Source organism: Schistocerca americana, chromosome 4 (assembly GCF_021461395.2).
Source record: "Schistocerca americana isolate TAMUIC-IGC-003095 chromosome 4, iqSchAmer2.1, whole genome shotgun sequence".
NCBI lineage: Eukaryota > Metazoa > Arthropoda > Insecta > Orthoptera > Acrididae > Schistocerca > Schistocerca americana.
This window is the reverse complement of record NC_060122.1, coordinates 615,430,266-615,447,219: the sequence shown is the minus strand read 5'-3', so window position 1 is coordinate 615,447,219 and position 16,954 is coordinate 615,430,266. Positions and strand designations below refer to the sequence as shown.

Sequence of the window (16,954 nt, the reverse complement as noted above, 5' to 3'; positions counted from 1 at the left end):
TCTAAAACAGTTTCATTAGTTTGCATATAGTTTTCAACTTTTAAAATTCAGTTGTTTAAACTATCGATGTTTCGTTTCATTTTTTCTGCTATGGCCTTCTTTTCAACCCTGATGTCATTAACACTCTTTGACTGTCTTACCGATTTGGTTATCAACTCATTTTCCAAAACGATAAATTTATTTTCTAAGGCATCAACTTTTTTATTCACAATTTTTGACCCCTCTGACAACCCGTGTTTTAGCTCTGAAATCTGATTACTAAGTTGGTCCATCTGCTCTTTCACCCTGTCCATTTTACTATAGTTTCCTGTTCTTATATCAGTTAACTGATCATTAATGGCACTAAATTCGCTATTGCTATCTGTCTTTATTTCCTCTAGTTTTGCCAAAATTAACTGCAAAATATCAGTTTTTACTCTTTATTTACTGACTACGATTTCACTCACCTCAGGCATGTCCTGGCTCGGTTCTACACTTTCACTTCTATTTTATACCTTCCCTCGTCTCTATTCATTTTATTAACAAGCACATGAGTCCAGAAACAAATTAGCTTCACAGGTTGTTTGTACTTATCTTTCCTTTTTGATGTCCCTGGTTGTAGTTGCATAACTGAGAAGAGAAACACAATTTTTTGTTACTGAAGCAGCTTTAATGTTTTTTAAAAAATTTTACATTGTTACAAAATGAACAACTTTGCCATCTTTCTAGTGGCTCTTTTGTTTTGATTTCAGATTGAGGTTACCACTCCTTTTAAAACTGGTAGATCTGATGTATATATTCCAAAATACTGTAGCAGCCAAGAAGCAGATTGTCATTATTATGGCTACATATTCAGTTCTGTTAGTGAAATGATTGCCACAAATTGTGTACCAAGAGACACCATTGGCTGGTAACTTTCCTCCAGGTAAGCAGTGGAAGTCAAAATATGCTTCATCATAATTGCTGGCACAGAGATACCGCTTTTTCTGCAAGACCTGTCAATGCAAGATCCAATTATTTTCTTAATCATTTCACATGAAATATTTGATTCTAGTTTTTAATTATCATAATCTCTTGGTGATTTGGAGATCTTAGATTTTAAAACTGCTATACATTTCTAATAAATATAACAATTCACTTTAATTTTAACTAATGTACAATTTTTTTGACATTTTCTTTTTGGAATAATATCCACAAATAAAGACAATTTGATAGTTTTCTCGCTTACTAGTCCAAAAGCTGTCTGTACTGGAACTGTTTCATCACAAGGTCCAACGCGTTCATGGAATCCTGTTGAAATCTCATTTTCTGGGTGGCCAAAAAGGACCATTCCCAAAAAGAGAGAGTAATGGGCCACTAGGTGTGCAAGAATTAATTTGTTCCATCTGCAATCAGTTCCTGAAAGTTGTTTTTAATTGACAGTCAACATTAACAGGTTGATGATTTCAGTTTATTATACATTTGGATATCAGGAAATTTTGCAATTTACACCAATTCATATTATTCATTCACTTATCAATGCACTGTATGTCATACAACATACCACAGAACAGAACACTAAGGGATGAGCAATAAGAAAAGATGTATATTGGAAACTATGTCATTATAAATTTGTCTTTTATTTACTCATACATATCATGTTCTATAAATCTCATCTTGAAGGAGAGCCTTCGGGGATGTGAGATTACACTAACTGTTGTAATGGATAGGCAGGTTATCCAGTTTTGGGAGTTGCAAGCAATTAAAATGGCACTTAAATTGCTTCAAATGTGTTTCTGTAAGTGTAAAAATTACAGTGTTTGAAACTTCCTGACAGATTAAAACCGTGTCCTGGACTGGGACTAAAAACTGGGGCTTTTGCTTCTGGCAGGTAAGTCCTTTACCAACTGAATTGTAGAAGCATGAGTCATAACCTACCTTCACAGATTCACCCTCACCAGTACCATTATTCTATCTTCTAAACTTCTGAGAAATTCTCCTACATACATTACAACTGTACAATTTTTATACAGGACATGTCACAATTAGTTGTGGCCACTTGCAGCTTGAAGATGAGAAGGGTGCTAGTGCAAGTGCAAGATCTGTGTACAGATCTTATGACAATTAATTGTGATAACTGATGTGGGTGAAAGTGTATGAGGCAGAAAGTGGGGGGAGCACCAGTGATAAGTCAGGGGATGGAAAAATGTTTGTGAACTGGTCCTGTGCATAGCTTAGGCTCCTAGAAGAAAGTGTGCTATGGAGAAATTCGTTAGCCGCAGCTGTGGTATAACATTCAGTAATTTGATTATGAACACTACATTCCAGGGCTTTGAATACAATGGATGAGATACAGACTAGTTGGTAGTCAAAAGGTGACTATACATTTCTATTTATAGGGATAGGTTATGGCACCGAAAGATGAATGTTTGGCAGATAATTCAGAACAACACTTTGGAGGTAGAATCTTCTCATTGGGGGATTTAGGGAAAGAGGGAGTACTGAAAAAAAACTGACCTAAAAGAGGTTTATGTACAAGAAAGAGAGTTTTTGTACGAACATAAACATTTTCTGTAAGTGTGAGACATTTTCACTTTGCCCTAGATTTACTGTGACCACTGTGGGCTGTTTCTAAAGACTTGGATCTGGTTATTCATGATCTACTGCTCAAGGAGTTTTACAAACAAGGTATCCATAGAGTACCTTCGTATTGGTTTAAGTCATATCTTTAGAAATACATCATGAAAACAGAAATTACTTTTCAGGATGTAGTAAAATTAGTTATAGAATACCTCAAGACACTATGTTACCCATCTGTTACACTTGTATCTCAGAAATGATTTACCACACCACTTGGCTGCACCAGTGTAGATGATACTAGTCTTTTGAAGCTGATTTACAGCAGAAAGTATCAGTGACCAAAGAAAAAGAAAGAAGTTATAGAGACAACTGCATGATAGAAATGAAAATAAAACAGTATGGATAAACTTTAAAGATAGAAAAAAGCTGGAAATAACGTAGTTTTTATGAGCATTAGTGAATGATTATTTAGGATGGGAATAGAATGTCTGGCTACTGAGAAAAGTTTTCAGAATGCTGAGAAGCTACTGCAACATTGAAATAGTGCTGTGCGCTTATTACAGAAATGTGCACAGCCAGTTACAGAATTGTGTGAAGTTCTGGGGAAATGCAAGTTTATCAAATTGATCATTAAAATTAAAAAATAGCAATGAATATAATGAGAGAGTTTACCAATAAGGATAGTGCAGGAACAGTATTAAGAATTTAAAATTATAACCCTTCTAGGACTATACATGTAAGAATGTATGTGTATTACCTGAAATCACTCTGGTAGTTTACTGCATTAAACAATAAACTTCACAATTATGGAAATATAAGTATGAATGATTTTCATAACAGGACCTTGCATCTGAAAAGTGTATGTTACAAAAAAAGGTAAAGTCTGTGACTGGACTATTGGTCTTATCACATATAGAGTACAGGCTTTCATCACAGCAAAACTAGGAGGGGGGGGGGGGGGGGGTACCTGGTCCATCATCCCAGCTGATTTTTACTCCCAGGATAGGCCCCCAATACTCATTTGACAGCAGGCTGAATGGATGTGGGTGCATCGTGAAGGGAATGGAATGAGGAAAAATCTACAACCCTATCTGGGAATATACTTGGGTCCTCCAGAGCCAGCATCTAGTCATCTGCTCATTAGATACCTGTGGCAAGGCCACCCATATGATAGTAGTTTGTTGGGCGGAAGGGGGGGGGGAATAAATTGTGACTTGTAAGTCCAGTTCTGACCCTATTAAGAACCTGCATAACACTATCTTTTAAATTATTTTCTTGAAAGAAAAACACCTGACTACACTATATTTTTCCTGTCCCTGATAGCCACAATAGCGAGGGGATGGAGATTTGGGGGGGGGGGGGGGGCTGCCCTCCTTGACCCTGGGTATGAGTGCCCTGGTCCACAGTCACAAAAAGTATTTTATTTCAGCCAGAAATAATTTTCAATGTCTTGCATGCAGAAATAAAGGACATAAAACTATTAAGATTATTGGATATGATGATGGAAAATCCTTGTTGGAATGTAAATAATGGAAGGAGTAGGAGTAACAACTCACCATTTACTGGGTGGTTATAATTAAAGTGCAACTACTCACTGTGGTCCTGTGTGGGCTGTAACATCTCATCAATGTCCCTTGTGCTCTTTCTGAACAAATTGTGTAAGTTCTGTTTAATAATAAAATCAACTTTTTGCCTTTTCTACATGTTTGACTCTTCTTGCTCGTGTCTCATTCCTAATCCATTAAATATAGATAGAATTCTGTATGTCGTTCTTGCATTCACAGTGGCAAATTCAGATCAGATGGTCAAACTTGGAACTAATTTATTTCCTGTGTAAATGGGTTCTGCATTAGAATATCTACCAAATTTTGTTGCCATACAATAATTACAGCTCACAATGGATGTCTGTGAGTAGTTGCACTTTAATTATAAGCACCCAGTAGTTAAGATGTTATCATCAATAGGTACATAAAAAAGACTGAGAATACTTTGAAGAAGAAGAACTTCTTAGCTGAGATTGCTTTAAAAACATGATTGTAGGTATCAGTTTTGGTAAAACTAAATTACCATCTTCAGATGTGTAATAAAATTATAAGAAGTGATGCAAAATGTTATACAACTAATGCTTCATTAGCCTGTAGATTATTTTTTCGTTCTTTTCTTTTCTTATGTATAAGCTGTATGTAAACTGAATGAGTTATAGACACTGCCAAAGGGAAATTAATGAGTTGTTTTGTGGCAAGGACAATGTTTTGATACATTGTTAAATGCATGTGTAAAACAAAGTAAGAAATATGTTCTTCAGTTTATTAATTCATGTATCTTTACCCTTATGATTTGGGAAGTGGTAGCATATGGATGTATGCTTGGGTCTGTTGTACCAGCATTGTTAAAAATGTGTATTTTCACCGTTCTTTAAAAGTGTTATAAAAAGTTATTAGAAAAGAAATATTTATTCACATGGTTATGAGGTCAACTCTTATCTGTTCATCATTTCACTCACCGCCGAGATCCTGCATCAAGAGGTTCAGTACAGACAAGAATAATTTATGCGTTATCCAGAGGAGCGTTCCTGCATTGACATTGTTACAATCAGGACTAAACACAATGGAATTAACATGAAGATCGACAAGTTCAATGGTTTCGGTGATTATTTGGTACCGTGTACTACTGGAAGCAGCAATAAGTAATGCAAATTACGTTTATTGACCTTGAATGTAATGATATTAAAGGTCTGTTGATATTGATATCAGTTAAAGTTCACCCAAGATTGTTGACAGATTCATGAATTACCATCAAATTTCTTTTCAACTATTCTTTACAATCAATATTTTCAATTATTCAGGCAATTATTAATCAATTTCCATTGCCACATATCTATTCAATAGCAACCGTTTAAAGGCTAGAGCTGAGTGAAATATGAACATACCTTTCAATTGTTGAGATAAAAATTTTTGAGGTTAATGATTCATATTATTGTTATAAGGAACTGATGAAACTTTCATTGTATTTGTTACGTGTCTGTGAGATTGGGAATGATAAAAACACTGAAAAGCAAATTAAAATTAAATTAAGTCAACAAACAAGAAGAGCCAGGAATGGTGGCTTCAGCGGTAAAGGTAGGAAGCTGCTATGCTCTATGCTTATATGGCCACACTTGGCACCTTCACTTTGGCAGTAGATAGTCTCTTTTCCTTCCAATTAATGTCCTTTATAGGAAGAGCATTTCTACAGAAAGGACAAAAAATTGTACGAAGTCATCATTAAAGTGCAAGATAAGTCATTTAAATTCTATAAGACTGTGTCAGATAACAGTCAGGTTCATTAGTGAATACACAGCTAAATCTACTTTAATTGGAAAGTACCAATACAGACAAAATTTCGTATTTGAAAGAATTTTAGTCATAATTTTGTTAAAAGCTATTTACAATGGATTCAAATGAAATTGCCATTATTGGACATTTATTACAAAATGCAATATGCCAAGATGTTGGAAATCCGAACTTGGCAACAGTTGAAGGTAACACGTCAACTTGTGAGCTGGCCAACGGCAACCAATACAGTGAGGTTGGCATCCCAATATCAATAAATGATGACACTGGTAATGTAACTAATCATGATGTCACTTTTATGATGCTCGATGAGACACTTTCTCAGTTCTCATTGGGAAATATTTTTTCAAATAGTGAAACTGAAACGCGTAACAGCAAAAATTCCTTTGATTACTTGCTGGCGACATCATGAATGCAAGAACAGGAAACAGTTCATAGAAATAATGTAAATACTAGTGAGATGCACAGTTTGACAAAACTCATGCAACAAATAACACAACTTGAGGGTATGACACAGCAGTTTACAAAACATCAGGAAAATATAAGGCAACAGTTTACTCAGCAAAATCAGGCATCTAACAATTTCAAGAATAATATTAGTCAACAGTTCAGTGAGATGAGAAAACTATATGCACTGAATTATCTGACAAACTATCCGGGAAGTTGACAGAATTAGATGAACAACTAAAACAAGAAATAATTACCGACATATCCTGCAAAATAAGTATGTTAGCGGAAAGAATATCATCCATAGACGATAAACAGGAACAACTTACAGGTGAGTTACAAAGCCTTAGTGAAGCATATTTCCAAATTCAGGAGACGCAGCCCCAAGTGGACATGTCGGTAAAAAATGTGACGAACGCAGTCAGCAAACTGCAAGCTGTGGATAAAAACTTACCTACTGAAGTACCAAAATTAAGTCTAAGAGTGGACCAGTTAAGTTTAGAGCCAAAATTTGCCATAAAACAAAGAGATAAGATATGTGCAGCTATAAAGGAAATAACTGAAAAAGCTGAAGCTGGGATGCTGGATAAGGGCAGCACCCTTGCTGAAAATATAGTGTCAGGCTGAAAAATTTCTATAGATGCAGTAGAAGAAGCTCTAAAAGAGAAGGAAAGTCAATTTCTAGCTAAAATAGATTCAGGTTTAAAGGAAGCAGAGGAAAGGTTACAAGGTGATATTGCTAAAACTACTGACATTCCATAACAACATTTGACAGAAAGCAAACCCATGTTTTTAGAGGAGTTAGATACTTTCACTGGTTACCCACAACACATGGCTAGCCTGCTGAAGGAAAATAGTGAAGTTTGCAGAATGCATCAACACTTGCTGGCGGCTGTAACTGTCGAGCAAGGCAGTTGCCATGCACTACGCTACAAGCGAACATAAACAGGCCTGTCACTGACAGTGCGGCGTTTGTCAACATTACTTGCAGATGAAGGATTACTTAGGTATCAACAATTTCTGGTATTTACCACTGAAGAGAACAAACCCCTGGCCTTTATGAGAGCATTTTGAAATGTTTTACCTCGTACCTAGACCGAATCCGAGAAAATTGGATTTGTTGTTGGATACACACAGGGAAAAGTTCTACTATGGGCTATGGACATGGCACTGCATTGAACAGTTTGAGAGAATCTTTCAGGATAAATATCAGCCTGAGGCAAAGCAAGTGGTCTGGTCAAAATGATAAACAAATGACACACAACAATTTTGTGAAAAAAATATACACAAAAAGTAGATTTTATAAGAGCTTACCTTGCATTTGTGGCTTTGGACTCCTCTCAGATGTCCATGTAATTGCCAAGAAGACAGTGAAGATGATAAAGAATGTGACTTCACTGTGAATTTTTGCAATATCATGCAAAGGGTGATACAGAGGAAGGAACAGCAGGACTCCACCTGGAGTACCCAACAAAGCTGCCAGAGCGCAGTTTTTAATCTCTTGAAGGAAACTAGAAGGAGAAAGCAGATCTTTGGGTATGTTTAATTTCTTTCTAATTAGCTATCTTAAAATAAATCTCTTTCCTTCCCCCCCCCCCCCCCCCCCCCTTCTCTCTCTCTCTCTCTCTCTCTCTCTCTCTCTCTCTCTCTCTCTCTCTCTCTCTCTCACACACACACACACACACACACACACACACACACACACTCTGAAAAGGAGAACAAGACAACAGTGATTTTTATACTGGCAGTATCAGGTAGTATTTGAACCTCCCATGACTGTATGCACATGAAACAATAGTTTTGGTAGGTGAACATGTAAAAACCTCTGCTGCTTGTTGACAAAACAGTTCTGTGCATAATCATAGAACCAGAAGCTGTGTTAACATGCATATCCCCCAAAAGAGAACATATACCCTGGAAAACTGCACAACAACCAACAGACCGAATCAAACTGGGAAGTATGTAGACCTCTTTTAGAACAAATTAAATTTTTTTCTGATGAATTATAGTTTTTGTTCATTAAATGTTTTCCTTGTAAACTCGTGATGTAAAATCGTTGTATTTTATGTAATGCTGCATAATTATATACGAGGGCTATCCACAAAGTACATTACGTTTTGGAATTAAAAATAAATAAAGTATTGGAATTTTTTAAATTATATACAGATGAAAGCCACACTTAAATACTACTTTTCTACATAGTTGCCATTTAAATTAAGGCACTTATCGTAGCGATGGACGAGCTTAGAAATTCCTTCATCGTAAATTCGGCTGCCTGCGCCTCAACCACGTGGTTACCTCTTCTTGAAGCTGTGCGGCGTCATCAAAATGCTGCATAGCCAACCACTTCTTCATTGCTGGGAATAAATGGAAGTCGCTCAGTGCCAGGTCGGGACTGTACGGCAGATGAGGAAACAACTCCCACTTAAAAGATTCGAGAACTTCACGAGTGGCATTTGTCATGTGGGCCCGGGCGTTGTCGTGAATCAGCAAGATGTTTGAGCCCAACTTTCCCCTGCACTTGTTTTGTATTGCTCTTCTGAGGTTGTGCAGAGTTTGGCAATACCTTTGAGAGTTTATCGTAGTGCCTCTTTCCAGGAAATCCACAAAAATCACACCTTTTCTGTCCCAAAAGAGGTAACCACGTGGTTGAAGGCGCAGGCGGCCGAATTTTACGACTAAGGAATTTCCAAGCACGTCCATCGCTATGATAAGTGCCTTAATTTAAATGGCAACTATGTAGAAAAGTAATATTTAAGTGTGGCTTTCATCTGTATATAGTAAAAAAAATTTCCAATACTTTATTTATTTTTAATTCCAAAACGTAATGTACTTTGTGGATAGCCCTCGTACATGCAAATTAGAGTACACAATCTATTCTGCTGAATAATGTCAAATCCTTTCATTTTATATAATCATTATTAAAACATAAATTAGTGTATAGACTCATGGCAGAACATATCTGATATTAATGTCAAATTTTAAACTGGCTTTGGCTTGTCCTAGGTCTGTATAAGATATCACAGGACTAAATGTAAATAAAAAGTAAATATTCCTTGGAGGCTGAAAAGTATTTTTTACTGAAACTGGCAGCAGATTTTCTAAATTATAGTAGTGGGTTTACTATCTACACTTAAAAATAAAAATTTGTCCAGAAGTGCAGTGTACCTTCACATGCAGCAGAATTGATAAGAAACACATACCTGCCAGGTTTCCACCTCGCATCACGCCAGGCAGTGATCCAGAAACAAAAGCTGGCAGCAAATGTTGCATGAAAATAATATGAATTCCAAGGGACCCAATAATGGCGATCAGCAATGTTTGGGTCTGTGTCATGCCATGACCAGTGGATAAATTTGACTGACACTATATCATACGGTATGTCAATTAATACAACCAGGAGTCCAGCTGCAAACAACATGATTTTAAGTTACCTGCATATTTATATCATTCAAACTGTAGTTAATTGTTGTTGTTCTTGCTATTTTATTATATTGTTGCACTAAATACTAAAGTCCTATAAATCAAATGGTTTTAATTACTATTCTTAATTACTATAACAATATATAACTAAACTGCTTTTACAAATAAACAAATAAAAAGAAAAAAGCCCCAAACCTTTACTGGATTACTGGCCAGGTGAGTACATGAGGAGACAGACTGAAGAGTGCCATTCATATCGAGTATTGTGTTATTCATGTCCATCTACTATTGCATATTTTACTTGGAGTGACGTGGCCTGATTGAACAGATAGTTCCTTTTTTCTGTTGTTAAATTACATTTTGAAAGTACTGACCTCATAAATCACAATTGTTTGTGACATCTAATATTGCAAAAAGGATGTATCACAATAACTCAGATTGTGCATCCCTGATTTAGGAAAAGATTATAATCAGTATTTTATCAAAATACATTAAAGAAAATTTCTCTTGTGTTTCTAAGCAGATCATGAGACAATAATAGCATATTGACCCTGATCCTGAACAAAGTCATAAATAGGCTCAGAATTACCAATTAGCAAACCCAGCCATTGTTGTTCATACACTACTTTATGATTCAATAGCTTAATACCATTTGCAATGACAATTTATAAAAGTCAACTATCACAAAAAACAGCATCTGCAAACTCATCTTTTGTTACTTTAAAGTCTGTAGTGGGAGCTGATTTCTGGCTTAAAATGTCAAAATTAGAAACACTTGTAGTTAATTAATGACAAACAAGGAAACAAAAAAGAATGATCATGGCTGGAAGATCAGGAGGTTATAACTGGAACTATTCACATCATACAGACATGTATGTGGAGGTTGTCAGGCTTGAACACCCTGTCAGATACAGAAGTAGTTATGTATGGAGATATTAAATGTTATTACTATATAGCTAAGTTATAAATTTGATGAACAACAAGTTCTGGCACATTTGTAGGATAATGAGGGGAAAAAAAACATTTCCACCAAGATGACTTGCATGAAAAATAACGAAAATTGCGAGTAGCATATGAAATATCATCCATTCATTCCAATGGGACATAGTACAGTGCCATAGAGTTGTAATGCATATGATAAACACATTCTTCATTTCAGGTAAGAATGTTAAAGGATACTTGTACAATGTAAATTCACAATTGCACCTGTAAAAGTGGTGGAGGTAAGGAAATATTTACAAATACTCACAAGTTAAAATATTCTGGAATGACTTGCACATATGTTGTGGCAGGGCAGTGGAGAGAGGTTAGATTAATTACATGAACCAGCAAGTAATAGCATCACTCTGTCTGTATTAAACACGATGGGACAGGAAAAGCTGATTTATGTGGTGATGCAGTAGTATTACATATACCTTGCACTTCACAGTGATTTGCATAAGACAGATGTAAACCTATATATGACTGCAAAAGTCATTAATACTATAAAAATCCAAAATATTAAAATCTACACACATACTTTATCAAATAGTGTTGGAAAACCTAGGACAAATTACAGTAGTTGCAACAACAGTTGGCTTGACACTTCTCATATTACTTTGTACCTTTAATGACTACCGTGAGGTATGTGTAGGGATATATTAAATCTTTCATTTACCTGGTAGGAAAAAATTTCACACTGGGAGAAACATGGGGCAGCATGCAGTTTTGGCTTGTGTGGGGTAACCCTGGTATGGTCCCTTCCTCAAACCTAAGAACTGACTGGCCGAGTCAGTTATAGGGGTGGCTAAAGTTTGATGTGGATTCTGAACTCTGGTGCAACTCTGCATTTTTCACATTAAAAAATCACTTGCAGAGATGAAAGAAGTGATAAGTGGCAGAAGAAATTCTAGGACAGACTGGGGATCAAATCCCATACTTTTGGATATGTAGTCTGACAGTTGCCCACCAAGTCAATGAGACATAAGTGTATTGTTTTTATAAGTCTATATAGATTAAATTATAGTCTAGCAGCTATGGAAGTACATGGATAGAAAGAACAAATGCTGATGCATGGGAGGAACATGTAACAGGAGAAAGGTATTACTAGTTTTTGAGCTAAAACTTTTTTTTTTTAGTTTAAATAGACAGTCTCACAGAACATATCCACACAGACATCCAAACACACACTGACTTGTGGCCCTGGTGAAGCTGACTCATTATGAGAGGTTACTCCTGCTGACAACAATGAAAAGAGGGGAAAAGCATGTGGCTGAGGAACAGACAAGGGGAGGGAAAAAAGTCAATATAGTGACGGAAACTGCTGCCTCTCAGTGGTAGTAGCAAGAGGACGACTTAAGAAACAGGAAAGCAGTCAAGTGGAAAATGACAGGATGGAGAAATGAGGGAAAGGGCAAGGGAGATAAAAGGGAATGAGCAGAGGTTTAGACCAAGGGGATCATGACAAAGGAGGGTATGCAGAAAGCACAGATTCTACACATATATTCAGAGAGGTTGCTAGTATGGGAGAGGATCCAGATGTTTTGGGATGCCTATTTACATAGATAGACAGCTTTTTCATTTGCCCATTACTCATCTTGCTCAATGAATACCACCAAGAAGAAGATCTACATCTGCATCTACATCTACATCTACACTACACTATGTGATCAAAAGTATCCGGACACCTGGCTGAAAATGACTTACAAGTTTGTGGCGCCCTCCATTGGTAATGCTGGAATTCAGCATAGTATTGGCCCACCCTTAGCATTGATGACAGCTTCCACTCTTGTAGTCATATGTTCAGACAGGGCTGGAGGGTTTCTTGGGGAATGGCAGCCCATTTTTCACGGAGTGCTGCACTGAGCTGAGGTATCGATGTCGCTCAGTGAGGCGACATGAAGTCGACATTCCAAAACATCCCAGAGGTGTTCTATAGAATTCATGTCAGGATTCTGTGCAGCTCAGTCCATTATGGGGATGTTATTGTCATGTAACCACTCCGCCACAGGCCATGCCTTATGAACAGGTACTCGATCGTCTTGAAAGATGCAATCACCATCCTCAAATTGCTCTTCAGCAGTGGGCAGCAAGAAGGTGCTTAAAACATCAATGTAGGCCTGTGCTGTGATAGTGTCATGCAAAACAAAAAGGGGTGCAAGCCCCCTCCATGAAAAACACGACCAAACCATGACACCACAACCTCTGAATTTTACTGTTGGCCCCACACACACTGGCAGATGACGTTCACAGGGCATTCGCCATACACGCACCCTGCCACTGGATTGCCATAATTTGTCACTCCACACAACATTTTTCCACTGTTAAATCACCCAATGTTTACAATCCTTACACCAAGTGAGGTGTCGTTTGGCATTTACCAGTGTGGTGCGTTGCTTATGACCAGCCGCTCGACCATGAAATCCAAGTTTTCTCACCTCCCGTCTAACTGTCATAGTACTTGCAGTGGATCCTGATGCAGTTTGGAATTACTATGTGATGGTCTGGATAGATATCTACCTATTACACAATATGACCCTCTTCATCTGTCGGTGGTCTCTGTCAGTCAACAGACGATGTCGGCCTGTACACTTTTGTGCTGTATGTTCCCTTCACTTTTCCACTTCACTATCATGTTGGAAACAGTGGACCTAGGGATGTTTAAGAGTGTGGAAATCTCACCTACAGATGTATGACACAAGTGACACACAATCACCTGATCATGTTCAAAGTCTGTGAGTTCCGCAGAGCACCCCATTCTGCTCTCTCACGATGTCTAATGACTACTGAGGTTGCTGCTAAGGAGTACCTGGCAGTAGGTGGCAGCAAAATGCGCCTAATATGAAAAACGTATGTTTTGGGGGTGTCTGGATACTTTTGATGACATAGTGTATAATCTGAAAACCACTGTGAAGTATATGGCAGAGGGGATGTCTCACTGTATCACGTATTAGGGCTTCTTCCTGTTCTGTTCATGTATGGAGCATGGGAAGGATGATTGTCTGGATGCCTCTATGCATGCTGTAATTATTCTAATATTATCCTTATGATCCATATGTGAGCAATACATTGGGGGTTGTAGGATATTAACAGAATCATGATTTAAAGCCAGTTCTTGAAACTTTGTTAGTAGACTTCCTTGGGATTGTTTACATTGATCTTTAAGAGCCTGTTAGCTTTTTTTTTCAGCGTCTCTGTAACACTTTCCCATGAGTCAAACAAACCTGTTACCATTCATGCTGCCCTTCTCTGTATACTCTCAATATTGCCTGTTAATCCTATTTGGTGTAGGTTCCACACACTTGAGCAATATTCTAGAATGGGTCACATTGGTGATTTTCAAGCAATCTCCTTTGTAGACTGCACTTTCCCAGTATTCTACCAATAAACAGAAGCCTAACACCTGCATTACCCATCACTGAACCTATGTGATCATTCCATTTCAAATCTCCATAAAGTGTTGCATCCAGGTATTTGTATGAATTGGCTGATTCCAGCTGTGACTCACTGATATTATAGTCATAGGATGTTACATGTTTTTGTTTTGTGAAGTGCACAATTTTACATCTCTGATCATTTGAAGCAAGTTGCCAATGTTTGCACCACTATGAAATCTTATCAAGGACTGACTCAATGTTTATGCAGCTTCCTTCAGACAGTATTTTATTACAGATAACTGCATTATATGTAAAAAGTCTGAGGTTATTATTAATATTGTCTGCAAGATCAACAAGAGTTCCAGACCCTTCTCTGGGACACACCCAAAGTTATTTGTATATCTGGTGGTGAGTCTCCATCTAAGATAACATCTTGATCCTCCATATCAAAAAGTCTTCAGTCAAGTCACATATTTCACTTGATATCCCATATGATAAAATTTTTGATAGTAAGTGTAGGTGTGGTACTGAGTCAAATGATTTTTGGAACTCAAGAAACACCTCATCTACTTGACAGCCTTGAAAAGTGTGAGTTGGGTTTCACATGATTGATGTTTCTGGAACCCATGCTGGTTGACATGGAGGAGGTCAACATACCTTATTATGTATGGGCTTAGAATATGTTCTAAGATTCTGTAACTAATGGGCATTGGTTTTTGTTCAAGAGATCTACATTAGATTATAGATAGAATAGGGACTAAGTCAACTGCAAATACATATAGAATCTGACAGGGATGCCATCACACCCTGCAGCTTTGTCCTTTTAATCATTTCAGCTGTTGCTAAATGCTACTGACATCAATACTGATTTCGCTCATTTTTCCTTTGCTATGAGGATTAAATTGGAGCAATTCTCTTGGATTTTCCTTTGTAAAGAAACATTTGAAAAGAGAGCTAAGCATCTCAGCTTTTGCTTTGATACCCTCAGTTTAAGTTCTTGTCTTATCTGATGCTTGGACACCAACTTTAGAGCCACTAACAGCCTTTACATATGACCAGAAATTCTTTGCCTTTTGTGGAAGATCATTTGACAATATTCTGCTACAGTAGTCATTGAAGGCTTCACACATTGCTCTCTTGACTGCCAAATGCATTTTATATGGCATCTCTCTATCTACATCACTATGCTTTGTTTTACACTTATATGCAGTACTCTGTTTCTTTAGAAGTTTTTTTTTTAAGTGACTGTATACCATGGAGGTTCCCTCCTATTAGAAATTGTTCTATGGGGTACATATCTGTCCAGTGCATGGTCAACTATGGTTCCTCTAGAAGCTCTTTCCCTGAGCTGAAAGTACCAACTTCCTCATTCAGAGAAGTCACTACTGATTTTTTTATCTAATTTATTGAATATATAAGTCTTTCTGCTTGTTTTAGTTGTCTAGGCACTATGGTAAGCATTGTTGCCACAAACATGTCATGGTCACTGATATATGGATGTCCTAAAAGAGATCAGGTCTATTTGTTGCCATTAGATCCAATTTATTCCCAAAATGAGTGGGGTACTGAACTATCTGTTCTGAATAGCTTTCAGAGAAGGCATTTAGTAGTGTTTTATAGAATCTCTTACCAAACCCACAACTAACAAAACTATAATTTTTCCAATTGCTGGTTGGATGATTAAAGTCTCCAATGATGATTATGGTATGACTGGGAAACTTATGTATAAGTAAACTGAGGCCTTCTCTAAAGCTTTTGGTTTCATCAGAAGATGAGTCTGGTGAATAATAGAAGGATCCAATTACCATTTTATGCCCATCCCTGATATTGAGTCTTGCCCAAACTTTCTCAAGTGCAATTTCAATTTCTATTTTGGTTGATTTATGTTTCGTGTCTACTGTGCCAAACACACTACCTCCATTTTCCATTAGCCTATCCTTTCAATATACAATTAAATTTTCCCCAAAAATCTCACTGCTATTAATTTCAGGTTTCAACCAGCTTTGTGTACCTAGTATTATATGAGCTTCACGGTGTTTCAGGAGCACTTCAAATTCTTTCCCTTTGCTGTGAATGCTCTGGCAGTTAACCTCTAGGATTTTAACATTCTCACCTGCAGCAGGCATTTCTTTCAATTTTACACTAATCTGGGTTTCCTACAACTATCATTATGTGGAGTGGATGGAGAGCTGATAATAAAAAAAAATCATTGTGTGTACCCCACACTGTCAACTACATGGGTAACAGCCTCTGATGTATAGTGTGCATCTGACCCACTTAAGGGGCCCTACAGTTCTCAACTCTACGGTACAAGTCCAGGAAGTTGCAGCGTAGCTTGTCACAAAACCTTCAAAGTCCCTGGTTCAATCTTTCCACTTGACTCAGCACCAAGGTATTAGTCAAAACACAAACAAACAATAGGAACTTAATCTGTACACTGCATTATCAATAAACAACCAGTATGCTGCTTATGCCAGCATAATTTAACTCAGTAAATTAGGAAGGTAGATGCTAATCTGAGAAAAGCTGCTGCTTCTTCTTCATTTGTATCGGATGACCACTGCTTATTTCCTTCTGCTAGCTTAATATTTACTTGACTACATTGGTGGTTTATTTTTTATCTGATTCTTTTTAGAAAATAGTTCTCAACATCTATAAATACATAAGTCTGTGTATTGTATAACATACCAATATTTGCCATGCACATACGTGATGAACACTTCGACTTGCCATTTAGATAATACACTCCTGGAAATTGAAATAAGAACACCGTGAATTCATTGTCCCAGGAAGGGGAAACTTTATTGACACATTCCTGGGGTCAGATACATCACATGATCACACTGACAGAACCACAGG

General features: G+C 37.2%; 1 protein-coding gene across 1 annotated transcript in view; it reads right to left on the bottom strand.

Annotated features, from left to right (window-relative positions):
- Positions 1 to 633: 633 nt before the first annotated feature.
- LOC124613111 overlaps positions 634 to 16,954 on the bottom strand; it is a 129,820-nt gene continuing 113,499 nt past the window's right edge. The window contains exons 5-8 of the mRNA XM_047141721.1: positions 9,521 to 9,725; positions 7,632 to 7,828; positions 1,208 to 1,377; positions 634 to 974 (exon numbers count right to left, since the gene is read on the bottom strand). Of these exons, the coding sequence (XP_046997677.1) occupies positions 705 to 974; positions 1,208 to 1,377; positions 7,632 to 7,828; positions 9,521 to 9,725 (842 nt within the window). The 3' untranslated portion in view covers positions 634 to 704. The remainder of the gene's footprint in view (positions 975 to 1,207; positions 1,378 to 7,631; positions 7,829 to 9,520; positions 9,726 to 16,954) is intronic.